Source organism: Xyrauchen texanus, chromosome 27 (assembly GCF_025860055.1).
Source record: "Xyrauchen texanus isolate HMW12.3.18 chromosome 27, RBS_HiC_50CHRs, whole genome shotgun sequence".
Classification (NCBI taxonomy): domain Eukaryota; kingdom Metazoa; phylum Chordata; class Actinopteri; order Cypriniformes; family Catostomidae; genus Xyrauchen; species Xyrauchen texanus.
In genome coordinates this window covers 4,264,763-4,280,124 of record NC_068302.1, presented here as the reverse complement: position 1 = coordinate 4,280,124, position 15,362 = coordinate 4,264,763, and the positions used below count along the sequence as shown (strand labels likewise).

The window sequence follows — 15,362 nt, the reverse complement described above, 5'->3', positions numbered from 1 at the left end:
AAGTGTCACCTGAACTTGTATAGCAGAATACAGTGCAACACCGCTGCCGCTTTTTATCTCTTGTCTCGGCAAGATGCTTTTTTTACAGCCTGACACTAATTGACTGGCAGTATTAATATAGTCAGCATTTGAATGATACTAAACAGTACTGATTTTTATTTAGCCATTTATTTAATTTGTATTTATTCTTTATTTTAATGGTCAGCATTTGACTGATACTAAACATACATTACTGATGTTTATTTAACTATTTATTTTATTTGTATTTATGATTTATTTTAACTGGACAGCATTTGCTCTTTGAGATAGAGGTTAAAAGACACTTACGTGTTCAGGATGAAAGCCCCGACAGTCCTACAGACCGGGAACTCGATTTGGCTGGCCAGGCAGAAGAAGAGATCCAGCGTCAACTGTCCAACATGTCGGTGATGCTGACTAGTTTCTTGCTGACTTGGAGGATCTCGATGTAATATGTCGATCGATCACAGCGATAGAAATAAAATTAGTTAGTTACAAGAGTTGCAGCTGTTGAGAGATGAATCGATAAACTGGAGTCATCGGAGAGAGATTTATCCGCTAATCCGCCCACGACCAAAGTTGATTTGGAACATATTCTTGAAAAGCTTGAAGATTGAGAATAGAAGCCAAAGAAATAATGTCAGAATTGTTGTAATTGCTGAGCATGAGGGCAGCTTTTCCTGAGTCTGCTCAACATAACAGGCCATAAATTGGAAATAGAGTGAGCTCACAGAGTCCCGGCTTGGAGATCTGCTGAGGGACAAGGGCCAAATTTCTGAGCTCATCCGATAAAGATCTCATGTTGAGCCAGGCGAGGAGCAAAGGAAAGCTTTCTTGTAAGAATCACAATAGTTTCCTGTTCCCAGACTTTGCAAGTTCGACGAGAGAGAAACGTGATCGGTTCAAGGAATGCAAGAAACTCATGCATCAGATCGCTTTTGCATTGATGTTTCTAAGCTGAAAATGGAAGCGAAGGTCGGTCGCAAAGTATTTACATGTCCGAAACAGGCGCTGTCTTTTATCGAATCAATGGATGGGTAAACCATTGGGTGTTTCTCATGTGAGTGGGTCAACTCGCTGTACTTACTCTGCCTTGAGGAAGATGGGCACCATTTTTTTTTGCATCGACTCCGGCTGGAGTTTGTTTTGTGAATAACACTCCTTCGGGACAGTTGCAGATGAAACTGTCAGTTCCTTGTGCTTATGCCTCCTGTTGGCTGGAGCTTGTTTTGAGGAGTATTTTTATGGGACATTGGAATGAAGACGTCATCTCCTGCACTCATAAACAGCCGGCTCTCACGGATCATTTGTTTGTATGTCCGAGGAAAGGGAACAGATTTATATTGGCTGGAATTTGTTTTGTGAAGGATCACACCTTAGAGAGACTACACATTTTTTGTGTTCATTCTGCCTATTGGCTGGGGTATATTTTACAGAGTATTTTCGCCTCACAATTTGTGAGGCAAAAATGAACAATCCGATGACAAAGTTGTCATGGAGGCTCGTGGGCGTACGTGGACCTTTTGAGTTTAGAGGGATTGACGCCGGTTGGTGCTGTCGTGTGCAGGGTTAATGCGCATGTTTGATTGTTTCACTAATGGGGAATGTGGTCTTTATAATTTTGTTTCTAACACACAATCTATATTTTCTAACATGTCAAAATGTCAAATATTAATATGAGTGGGTTCTTTCTCCACATGTAATGTGAATGGTTGGGGCATTACATGTGGAGAAAGATAACCCACTAAAAAGGAGTTTGACAAATATGAGTTTCTACAAGAAACACACCTTTCTCTACAGGAAGATATGGGGTGGGCATGTTTTCTTTAGGACTGGCTCAAGTAATAGCAAGGGAGTCATTATATTGATAAATAAACATCTACAATTCAAATGTCTCAAACATTTGATAAATTAGGGAGAGTAATTATTGTTTTAGATGAAATTCAGGAGCAAAGGCGGACTTTGGCTAATATTTACGCATCTAATGCTGATGATCAGGGCTTTTTTTTAATAGATCTTGAAGGGATGTTGCATGCCGCTGGCACCCCTTATGAAATAATATTGGGAGACTTTAATCTTTTGATGGACTCATTCCTTGATCATAGTGAAGCAAAAGTGTGTAAACCCCCCAGAGCAACATTGACGCTTCACAGGATGTGTAAAAATCTTGGTCTTAGAGATATTTGGAGACATTTGAACCCATCTGGTAAGGAATATATATATTTTTTTTTTTATCAGTCCATAAGATTTATTCTAGAATATATATACATTTTTCATATCCAATTCCGTCATTTCATTTGTTGTTGATTGCTCAATTGGAAACATTTTAGTCTCAGATCAGGCCCTGGTGAGTTCAGAGGTGTTGCCATATATAGAGAAAAAGAAATCATAAAGTTGGCACTTTAATGTATCCCTTTTGCAAAACCCTGATTTCCAAAAAATGTTAGACTGAAACCAAGATTTATATGGAGACCAAATTGTCCTTCGTATCCTCTGTGGGTGTGGCTTGGGGGGCAATTAAGACTGTTTCTAGGGGTAGTATCATACAGTATGCCTCATTTACCAAAAGTTCCAAAGCACGAGAACTAGTGGATTTGGAAGGAAATATTAAAAGTGCAGAGGCAGAGCTGTAGCACCGCATGTCATCTGATGGCCTCAGAGAATTGACCCAATTGAAATATAGATATAATACCATTTTGTTGCGGGAAAGTGGAGCTTTGGTTATTCAGGGCAAGACAGTCATAGCAGTTGACAGGTCAAAGCATGAAACCTTTTGGCTAGATATAGAAAGTAGAGAGTCTATTTTTTACCATTCCCTCAGTGAAATCTGATGGAGGTGAAATTTTTACCTCGGCCATTGATATTAATAATGCTTTTAAAGAATTCTTTCTTGATGTCTATAGTTCCATGTCTTTGTCTACTGAGGAAGGTATTAGAACCTTTGTGGAACCATTAGAATTTCCTAAACTGACGACTGAGCAAAAAAATTCTCTTGATTCTGAAATAACCTTGTAGGAGCTTGATGAGGTAATTAAGGCAAGGCTCCGGGGCCTGACGGCTTTGCTGCTGAGTTTTTCAAATCTTATGCTGCAGAACTGACTCCACTTTTGTTAGAAGTTTACAGTGCATCCAGAAAGTATTCACAGCACTTTTTCCACATTTTGTTATGTTACAGCCTTATTCCAAAATTTATTAAATTCATTATTTTCCTCAAATTCTACAAACAATACCCCATAATGACAACGTGAAAGAAGTTTGTTTGAAATAGTTGCAAATTTATTAAAAATAAAAAAATAAAAAGATCACATATACATAAGTATTCACAGCCTTTGCTCAATACTTTGTTGAAGCACCTTTGGCACCAATTACAGCCTCAAGCTTGGCACACCTATTTTTGGGCAGTTTCTCCCATTCTTTGCAGGACCTCTCAAGCTCCATCAGGTTGGATGGGGAGTGTCGGTGCACAGCCATTTTCAGATCTCTCCAGAGATGTTCAATCAGGTTCAAGTCTGGGCTCTGGCTGGGCCACTCAAGGACATTTACAGAGTTGTCCCGTAGCCACTCCTTTGTTATGTTGGCTGTGTGCTTAGGGTCATTGTCCTATTGCCCCAGTCTGAGGTCCAGAGGGCTCTGGAGCAGGTTTTCATCAAGGATGTCTATGTGCATTGCTGCATTCATCTTTCCCTTGATCCTGACTAGTCTCCCAGTTCCTGCCGCTGAAAAACATCCCCAAAGCATGATGCTGCGACCACCATGCTTCACTGTAGGGATGGTATTGGCCAGGTGATGAGCGGTGCCTGGTTTCCTCCAGACATGATGCTTGCCATTTAGCCCAGACTTCAATATTTGTTTCATCAGACCAGGGAATTTAGTTTCTCATGGTCTGAGAGTCCATCAGGTGCCTTTTGGCAAACTCCAGGTGGGCTGTCATGTGCCTTTTACAGAGGAGTGGCTTCCGTCTGGCCACTCTACCATACAGGCCTGATTGGTGGAGTGCAGAGATGGTTGTTCTTCTGGAAGGTTCTCCTCTCTCCATGGAGAAACACTGGAGCTCTGTCAGAGTGACCATTGGGTTCTTGGTCACCTCCCTGACTAAGGCCCTTCTCACCCGATCACTCAGTTTGGCCGGGCGGCCAGCTCTAGGAAGAGTCCTGGTGGTTCCAAACTTCTTCCATTTACAGATGATGGGGACCACTGAGCTCATTGGGACCTTCAATGCTGGAGACACTTTTCTGTACCCTTCCGCAGATCTGTGCCTCGATACAATCCTGTCTCAGAGGTCTACAGAAAATTCCTTGGACTTCATGGCTTGGTTTGTGCTCTGACATGCACCGTTAACTTTATATAGGCAGGTGTGTGCCTTTCCAAATCATGTCCAATCAACTGAATTAACCACAGGTTGACTCCAATCAAGTTGTAGAAACATCAGGTATGATCAGTGGAAACAGGATGCACCTGAGCTCAATTTTGAGTGCCATGGCAAAGGCTGTGAATACTTATGTACATGTGATTTTTTTTTATTTAATTTTTTTTTATAAATTTGCAAAGATTTCAAACAAACTTCTTTATTCAAAAATAATGAATTTAATCCATTTTTGGAATAAGGCTGTAACATAACAAAATGTGGAAAAAGTGAAGTGCTGTGCATACTTTCCGGATGCACTGTATATGGAATATTTAAAGAATAGAAAGCTTCCGCCAACCATGACAGAACCCGGATCAGTCTTAAAAAGGACAAAGATCCAAGTGAGTATAAGTGTTACCGTCCAATTTCCCTGAACCAGTTAGATGTAAAAATTCTGGCTAACAGATTAAGTACGTTTATGACATCACTTATACGTATTGATCAGGTGGGGTTTATTAGAGGCCGTAGCTCTTCTGATAACATTAGGCGTCAAAATCATGTGGTCCGTAGAGAATGATCAATCTCCGGTCGCTGCCATCTCACTTGACGCCAAAAAGGCATTTGATTTGGTGGAATGGGAATATCTTAAAAATTTTGGGTATGTAAGTGTTAGAGAGTACTTTTATTAGTTGGATTAAGCTACTTTATAGACACCCGGTAGCGGCTGTACAAACAAATTGACTAATCTCAGATAATTTTACTGTGGATAGGGGCACCCGGCAGGGTTGCCCTCTTTCCCCATTATTGTTTTGTCTTGCCCTGGAACCATCAGCAGCCACGATAATAGAGGATGATTTTCCAGGGGATTTTGCAGGAGGTGTGGCTCATAAGATTCTGCTTTACTCAGATTATATTTTATTATTCGTCTCCAACCCTACCAGATCTATGCCTTACCTTCACAAAATTATGAAGATTTTATATTATTATTATTATTATTATTATGTATTTGGTCTTAGACATTTGGCTCATTGGTCACTTCCACCTGAGAGAGCCCCTCCCTGGTTTTGCATTGAAAAGTTCTTGCCCCTATCTCACCACTGCAAAGCTTTCGATCAAACTAACTGGAGAAGTTAAGTCACACCCCGTTATTTTGCTTTTACATTCGATATGGACAAAAGTGTCCAGTGTGTTTAATTTGGATATTTATTTAAACTTATATAGCCTCGAGAATATGACAGAACCCTAAACTTTGTATTAATAAGTCTCCTTTCTGTTGGTCAGATTGGATTGTGGGGGGTTAATACACTCTGTGACCTATATGAGGGGGGGTTAGTTAGACCTTATGAAAATTTTGTTCAACATTTTGGCATTCCCAGATCTCAATTTCAAAGTATTTACAGCTGTGCCACCTACTTTGCACCGTTTTTGGGAGTGGCACGCACCACCCTTGTGTGGCAGATACTGGAGTGGTGATTGCTGCTTTTGGGAAGGGTCATGGAGGCAGTGTATTACTCCCTGCTAATCCAAAGTCTGGGGGATGGAACTCTGAATTCTCTCAAATTATGGGAGAAAGATCTAAACTTGACATTGGAGGTGTGGTCCTTGGATCCTAAAAAACGCCAAGTCTGCATCTAGAGATGCAAGAGTTTGCCTTATGCAATTTAAGATTTAACATTGATTTTATTGGACCCCCTCTAGAATGTATAGGCTTGGTTTTAAAGACACGCCCACCAGCTGGCGAAGTCAGAGGATGGAGACTTAACCAATGTCTTTTGGGGGTGTCTTAACCTGTTGATACAGGTTAAGCACAAACCATGAAAATGACAAACCTGAACTTAAATGGTTGTATTTACTGGACACTTTGGAGTATGGACACAGTTGTAGTATATTTTGAAAGACACTTTGGGATTCATTTCCCAAGTTTATAATAATGGAAATATTTTGTGCTGAACATGTTTTATATAAAAAGTGCCAAGACAACCCAGAAATATAATGTTCTCAAAGCCACAAGTCTAAAGAAGTTGTTTCAAGTTTGAAGATTATCTAACAAAAAATGAGGTTCCTGCAAGCTTTTTCTCTGAAAAAATAAAATAAATATCACTGGAAGCATACAGAATAAAATTAAGGTGCCGCCTTTCAAGACAACACAAAATCTGACTGCACTGCTTGGCTATTATGAATTAAACTATGCCGCATTTTAAAAAATAGACTTTGGAGACAGGCTCGTTTTGTTTACGGGACTCTTAATATATATAAGATAATATACAGTTTTACAACATGAATGCTGCGCAGATTGCATAGTTTGATGAAGAACGATGATGAAGGGTAATTCGTTCATGTGAGATCTCATGTAAACAATGGAGAATATATCAATATTTCTCAGATTTATCACTTTTACGGACAAAGTGCTATTGGATGTTTTACAATGAACGTTTGCCATGGACAATTGACCCAAGTGTGGTGAACTGGATTCATCTGGTGATCGCGTTTTCATAAAGGTATGAAGCCCTGTTTGATATTGCAGGTTTTCATTTGTACTCCTGGCACAAATAGCTAAATTGCTGTTTCTGGAGCATTGCTATCATGAAACAGAGATCGGATATCGATGTTGAACCCTTAGACCTTTGAAAAGATTTATAATTTGTTAACATTCATTACATTTATAGATGGTAAATTATATATTAAACGTAAGCAGAGTGACGTCATCACCGCATGTGGGGAAATGCGTATCATCAGGTTAAGATCCATGAGTTCTGGTTGAGAGTTCAGTCTTATATGTGATGTATTGGGCACTCAGCTTTCACTTTGCCCCAGACTCTGTATTTTGGGTGATGGGGTGGTCATTGACGTTGAGAATCTGCACAAAGAGTTTGGTCCTAACGAGCATCATGAACGCCAGACAGGTTATCTTAAGGGGTTGGAAATATGTTTGAGCACCCTCATTTAATGAGTGGTGCTCCGAGAAGGTGAAGGTGGTGGCCTTTGAGAAAGGGATTATAGAAGGCTGAGAATTCTGGGGTTATTTGATAGGAAATTGGCCTTTTTGGAAGGCTTCAGGGAGGGGTAGTGGAGAGGGATCTTTAGTTTTAAATGTGTGTGTGCAATTTGATTGTTTTTTGAAAATATTTTTTTTACTGGGGTGAGCGTTTATGTTGGGTGGGGGTGTTCGGGGGGGAAGGGTTTAATTGTATATAATTTGATACCGCATTTTCGGTGATGTTGAAAAATTGGTTAAAAACAAAAATAAAAAAAAAAATAACATTTGCATAGTTATATCAGTGCAAAATCGGTGAACAATCCACATAGAAAAGAGGTCTGTTTTCATTCCAGCTCAAAAATTAACTATATCAGCCACCATATCGGTTTCCCCCCTCTAAAATCAGTATCGGTCTCACAATCCCATATCAGTCTACTACAGAGCCGTATATTTTTGTGTATATTTTTCAACTATTCCTTTAAGGCAAGTGTCAACTATATACACATTTTTGTTGAAAGGTTTAAATGTATTCTCAGGACAGTCAAGTATGATGCATGCATGTCACATTTTATCAGGACAGGTTGTCATTTGTGTTTTAAATGTCATAGATTTATACAATTTTTAAAATACAACACTTGTTGGCCAAAACAATGATTTGATATTTTTGTACATTACCTTTTCCATTTTTGTTGTTTCATGAATAGTTTTTATGCCTTTGTTAATATGAAACCTACTCCACTGGTGTAATGACAGATTATATTGTGGAAGCATGCCAGATAATTAGAGCAAGTTGTCACAATAGGTAAACGTGTAAAATAACTTTTTTCTGGGCAAAAACTCAAAACTTTCTTTGGTAACCAAGACATCTAGATATGTGGTTATCCAGAAATTTACTTTAAAAAACAAACCAATCCTGAGAAACATTCACTGAAGTAAAGCGACAACTTGCCCCATTCTACCTTTATCATTATTGCCCAAAAATATCAAATATTGTGCTGTATGTCTGCTCCCCAACATACAGCATCCATTTTATCCCACCATATAGCATCAATTTAATAATCCATTTATTAAAACTGAAAATGGCCATCAGACCATACAGTTACAAAAGCTCTGACTCTATCAGTTGTCTATTCATGTGTGCATGTGACTCACTTCATGATGAAGACTGACTTCATTCCCCACAGTGCTGATAAGGGATAGCTCCAGGAAGCTGACGTCAACAACAAAGAGCCATCCTGCCAGAAAGAGAATACATGAGCATCAGATTGACTGTTAGGTTGTTAATATTATACACTAATGCAGTTGTCTGTGAGCCACTGGATAAATTAATAAACAATTCTTTTGAATTATGAACAGTATTGAACTGAAGAACTGTGTATACAGGTGTGGCTATGCCATATTTATAAAATGTCCACACAAATTTTGTGAAACATGGCAAAAACAGAATTGCGGAATCTGAAGTAGTCCTCACTATTTGAGATGCTCATAAATCGGCCAAATCACGTTTTGCTTTTAATCTACTGATATTAACATTTATATGAGTGAGGGTTAGGTTTAGGGCAGGGCTCTTCAACTACTTCCTTGCAAGGGCCAGATTATCCAATTGAAAATTAAAATTCTGTATTTATCTCATCTTGCACCAATTCAAAATAACATTAAAAGGTACTGTATGTGACATTTTAATAGAATGGTATGCAGAATATTTTTCTTCTCCCAGAAAGTCATCACTGAAACAAGTGTGCAAAGATATCTCACAAAAATGTGACAGCGGGCCGCAAACACATACTTTGATCAGCCATTCAGAAGAATTTGATGTGCTTTCTGCCTGTAAATCATCTTGAATGTTCTCATATGGGGCTTTTCCACTGCACGTTACAACTGGACTCTGCTAATTTTTTGGGGGGGTTTTCCACTGTGGATAGTACCTGGTACTTTTTTTTAAGTACCACCTCAGTCGAGGTTCCAAGCGAGCCGAGCAGATACTAAATGTGCTGGATTGGTCAGGGAGAATCATCACTACCAGCATCACTGGATTTCCGACATGCGACATCAACCCGCTAGTTTTAAAGTTTTAATAACAGCTATAGCAGTCTCATTTGTTCACGCGACATTAGAATTGTGAAAAAAGAAATGGCTGTGCGCAAAACCATGCCATGGTCAATAAACAAGTTGTAGATGGTCCACTTGTTAGAGATGAGCTAAACAAAAAAGTCTCTCAGGAAGTGTATCAGCTGTTGGCCGCACACTGCTACCACTGGACCTACCAAAAGTGTAGGGAAAAGTAAAAAAAAAAAACAAAAAAACTTAAGTGACTACAGATCCATCAAGGAATAGTGGAAGTGGTTCGACCAAATGGACGCCTATCTAAACCAGCGAGCAATGGGAGGGAGAGTGCACTGGACTGGTTGATCCACGATGGAGGATGGTACGTTTTGTTAACTCCATACTCTGCTTGAAAGCTGCACTTTATTTAGTTGACCAGCTACTGGAAGCTCGCTTCTAAAACAACCAGGCCAATTTAAGGGTTACAATTGTGTTAAATCACCATGCAACAACTGCTTTATGCAGCACAATGAGCTAGTAGCTAACAGCTAGCAGTCATGTTATTGTTTTGGTCAGTTTTTTTTTATGTTTAAGATGATGTCATGGCAGTAGAATCAGTGCAACTCTGACGATCAGCCCATAATCCCACCCACGTTGAGGTGGCACTAAACTGCAATGGAAATGCAAGCTCAGAAAAGTAAATCGAGAAGAGTTGAGGCGAGTCGAACCGTAACGTAACATGCAGTGGACAAGTGTACTTTAGTTGATGTGGACCATTAAAGTTAGGGATGCACCGAATTTTCGGCCGCCGAAAATTTTAGGCCGAAAATGGCACTTTCAGCACTTTCGGTTTTTGGCCGAAAGAGAAAAAAGGCCGAAAATATGAGCCGAAAATATATACCTCCTCGCCCCGCCCCTCAGTGCTCAGATTTCAATCTGGATCGATCTAGCCCTTATCACGGCGCTACCAAACAAAGGCCGATCATGTCAGCGGTGTGGAAATTCTTCAAAGTTTCTGATAAGGACATCAAATTTGCGATCTGCAGTGTTTATTCAGCAGAACTTTCAAGATATATATATATATATACACAGAATACAGCAAGAGATTCTACAGGAAAATGTCACACCTAGCGCAGCTACACCACAACTTGAGACGTATCTAGCTGAACTACGCCAGAAGCGACAATCCCCTTGAATACGGTCGCATAAACAAAGACGGCTTTCCATTGCTTGCGCGGATTGCGCACAGGTATTTATCTGCCCAAGCACCAGCACAGAGAGTGAGAAACTGTTCAGTGCAGCATCTCATGTTCTTGATGAGCTTTCTGACAGGAGAGACTGTCAGAACGTTTAGCAACTTTTGTTCTTGAAGAGAAACCGGTCACTTGTTGTTAAATAGAAAGCGGTCCAATATGATGTGAATAGCAATTACATTACACTTGTTCTTCACTTGAGGATACATCTGTCGTTTACAGTTGAGGTTGGATTTAGTTCAATTACTGCTGTTTTGCACTGTTGTTTTGCACAATCATTTTCACTTAAAGTGTACATACGTTTACATAAACAGAATAGAGCACTGATCTATATATATATAATTATATATTATAGTATATATAGATCAGTGGAATAGAGGCCCTCTGCCATTCTGTGTTCTGCCTGTTGTTTTAATTAAAATTACTGTTGCATATTTAAACTTTTTGAAAGATGTTAGCTAAGTTCATTTCTTGACTCTTGTTTTGCATATAATAGTTTTCTAAAACTTTACATTATTTGGATAATTGTTAATAAAATCTGTAAAATTAGATTTTTACAGAACTGAAAGAAGAATAATATTTAATATAGTTTTAATATATTTTTTGTCCAATTTTGGTGTGCTACTTTCAATAAAAGTGTGATTTATTTTATTGGTTTGTAGTTTTTCAATTCAGATTAATTAAATTCATGAAATTAATGAAAAAGTATAAAATTAATACAATTATACACAACATTTTTTTTTTTTTTTTTTTAAATAGGTAAAAATTTCGGTTTCGGTTTTCGGCCAAGTGCATCCTGGATTTTCGGTTTCGGCCCAGAATTTTCATTTCGGTGCATCCCTAATTAAAGTCATAAGCCATTTAACTACTTATGTGTTTTACACCCACGAAAAGATGCAAATGCTGCTCTATTGTTTGGTTGACAGTCTCAACGCTATATTTGGGAGGCAGTGTTTTGAAAAGAGGGGGGCATGTTCAATACAAAAGCTCAGTCTCATGGAAGTTCCTGAATGGCAAAAATTGCTTACAGCACCTTTAACATAAAAAAATAAAAATAGTCAGGTCTGGCCATAAATTCCTTCTAATCTTGGCCTGCAAAATAAAAAAAGAAAAGATTTTCACAAACAAACGATGAAATTGATGAACTCTACTTTGAAAATAAAACATCTTTGTAAATAAAAGCAATGATAATGCTAACATTGTAGGGGTATTGTTTACAAATGATCAACCCACATACAAAAGAATGGTCATCTAATACAGAAGTGTCATTTTGCACAAAAATAAATGTACATTTAAATTTGCGTTTTTAAAAAAAAAAAGCTCTATACCTCCCATTCAGAGAGGAAAAATTTGTCCTGAAAATATTGTGAATTTTCACACAGCACCCAGATATGTGTACAGATTATCAATGGTAAACAGAGAACAACCTGATTTTATGATATTTGGGATTGAGAATGCTGACACAGCTGTATATAGAACCAAACATAGTCAGGATATATGCAGGACAGGTTCAGGGGTACTTAATTCACATTATCGGAGTAACTGAACTATATAGCCAAAAAAAAAAAAAAAACTCCCTTAGGTCTGGAGAACATACTACTGCTGAATGCTATTGCACATGCCATTGAGCATTGTTAAACCCACCACTGAATGCTGTTGCTCACATCTCTGAATGTATGTGCAATGCTGTGGTTCCCCTGGACTGGTATTGAGAAACACTGCTCTAGATGACTCCAGGGGTACATGTACTTGATTACTTAATTTAGTTACTACAAATGCTCTCCTTGTCAGGCAGTTTGAAGCATCAGTGTGTGTGCGTAAGCTCAGAGTGCATAACCAGGATAGATAGTATTTAAAGCAAAGTTAGCATGTCACGTTGCTCTGAGAGAATTCTTTTATTATCTAGGAATCGTGTTCCCTTGTTTAAGAGGAATCTTGTGACGCCGAGATTGTTTGTACTGTCTTTTGGTGCGCGCGTGTGTGTGTGTGTGTGTGTGTGTGTGTGTGTGTGTGTGTTTATACTCTAGATGGCTCCAGATGTGTGATAGCTGAGCTGTGGCAGCTGTAACTGGCTTCTTCCTGTCCACTGAACACATTGTATAGTTTGAGCTGTCCAGTGCAGGTGCCCAACATCAGGAAACGCTCTCGAGCTGAGAACGCACAACACATGAAGCCACTCTCGTCCTCCTCAGCTTCCCTGAACACAGATATCGGCCGGAATCTGAACATGCATGCACCAAAAAAAAATAACAAAAAAACCACACACAGATTGTATTGTATTAACAAGCAGCCAAGCAAGAGGTAACAAGAACTTTGTGATACTTAATGATATCATTAAACATTATACAACAGTTCTGGTCTTGGTTGCTGATTGGTTATATTAATAGCTATTGACATGAAAGAACGGTTCAATGTACTGTGTACATAATTGCACATTACCCATCTAAGCCAACTGTTAAACTTAGATTACATGTCAGGGACAATATATTCTAGTGGAAGAATGATAATTAATCAATTTGATTAATAATATTGTCCTCAATATTTGTACTATGTAGTAAGTAACCTTTCTATAATAGCAATGATGTAGTTCTGCTATAATGTAATCACAATATAACGAGGCATTGGTAAATAGAGGCATTTAATCACGTTACACAGTCAAACATTTGAGGTTTGAAGAGTTCTAAATTGTATAGTTTCATGTCTTTTGTGTGACTATCCTCCCTTTTAAAATAAGTAGGTTATACTGTAATAAAAATGATAAATGTACAGTTTGCTTCATGTCAATGTCCCGACTGGCTGCACATTATCCTGTACATCAAAGTTAGAAACTTCACAAACTGATTTATACAGTATCAGTTACATAGACCTCGGGAAAATGTATTTTTACACGCATATACATACAAAAAAATAACATGGTATCGGGGCGATTTCACACAAATGTACCTGCTGAAGATAAGGTGCCTGTCAAAACAGCCTCCGTCAACACCACCATATTTGGGGTAGACCACTCTTCGTGTGTGTCGAGATGAGAAATTGGTGGGTGCCTGACGTCTTTGCTTGGGCTCGGGGCACTGATGGGGTGTAAAAAGACTGAAGGGAGGACATGTGGTCACTGGATTCTTGCAGCGTGCATGCTGCTCTCGCAAATACTCCGTTATAATACTAGAAACAACAAGACATGAGAACATTTATTTTTAAGCTGCATTATGTAATATCTGGGCCACTAATGACACCAAACAGAAACTGCGTTTCTAAATATATTAGCTCTGTTGCAAACCCGAGGGAGCTGCCTTGCTGTCAACATAGGTAGCTACCTACCAACCCAAATGCAACTTCATTATTGTCTGATTTGAAACTCAATACATTAAACAGCAGGTTAATTTACTCAAGCACAACACAAACAGCACTTCTTACAAGAACCACAAAAGAAATGCAACAAACCATCAAAGTTGATTCCAATAGTCTGACGTTTGCTTGTTACTAACGATACATAATTAATATTTTTATATCTGCAAGCAGCAATTACGGGTCAAGCACAGCAAAGGCATATAAGAAAGTATGATTGGACATCACAGATGTTGATTTTAAGAGAGTACAATAAGTACAATTGCTAATATTACAAAATATAGTCACTTTTAACCAATAGGTTGCGCTGTCAGCAAATTTGTATGGGGTGGTCAAGGTGTGGTGACAATGAATCATACAAGGTTTCATGTCAAAACACCAAAGAAATGCAGAGATACAGCCTCAGATCCTTTTTGGATTCTTGCCGTCCAATTCATTGATGCACTATTTGAGAACCGTTTGGTCTATCAAAAAGCTTTTGATAAATTTTGTCTTGAGAGTCCCAATATAATACATCCCAAATTGTGTGTGATTGGACATTCGGCCTAGGAGGAGTTAAAAAAAAAAGTATGTTTTTAATTACATTCAAAATGGCAGACTGGAAGTATGGCCGACTACTGCAAATTCGGTATCATCATACTCGGCATGACCCAAAGCAGCTAATGACCCAACTCTCATTACAATAGACCAAATTAATCAAAAGTAATAATTATTATAGATAATTAAAATTTTTGAGGACCTTCAGGTCACCAAATTTCCTAACCATACATCAATGCGTTTGTAAAATATAGGATATTACGACAAAATGTAAAATGGTTGACGCCCAATATGGCCGACATATGAAAATGGGGCATTATTCGACTCCATATGCCCCAAGAAATCTAAAGAAACTTGCCTCAAACCAATCAGAAAATATAAGCAAAAAAGAAAAAATAACAGTAGAAAATCACTAGACGGTGCTGTGCTGAAACTGCTCAGGAATCCTCAGGGCAAGATGGCTATGATAGTTTGGTCTATCAACATACATTTTTTTCATGAATGTCTCTAGATGATACATGCCAAAATTTTGGGTGAATCAGACATACAAAAAAGTTTTTCTGAAAATTCTAAATGCCGTAAAATCTAGTCAGGCAGAAATTGTAATCATGGTATCCATTCAACTTGTCAAGGAGTCAGAGGAAAAAATAGATAGGGATCAAACATGTTTTTATGGAATACTGTATGTTAAGACTGTCCCCTGATTTAAAAACTTTCCCATGTACTCCTATGGTCTGCCACAGACTTCAAAAGGGTAAAAATAATAATAATATTAAAACTAACAGAAACAATATGTTCCTCAGCATCTTTGGTGCTTGGCCTCTAATAAAAAAAACAGATAACA

General features: G+C 38.4%; 1 protein-coding gene across 2 annotated transcripts in view; it reads right to left on the bottom strand.

Moving 5' to 3' along the window:
• Positions 1-15,362, bottom strand: part of LOC127620829 (DDB1- and CUL4-associated factor 1-like) — a 158,479-nt gene that overhangs the window by 76,452 nt on the left and 66,665 nt on the right. For both annotated transcript variants that reach the window (XM_052094086.1, XM_052094085.1), the window contains exons 15-17: positions 13,580-13,798; positions 12,659-12,857; positions 8,493-8,575 (exon numbers count right to left, since the gene is read on the bottom strand). In XM_052094086.1, the coding sequence (XP_051950046.1) occupies positions 8,493-8,575; positions 12,659-12,857; positions 13,580-13,798 (501 nt within the window). The remainder of the gene's footprint in view (positions 1-8,492; positions 8,576-12,658; positions 12,858-13,579; positions 13,799-15,362) is intronic.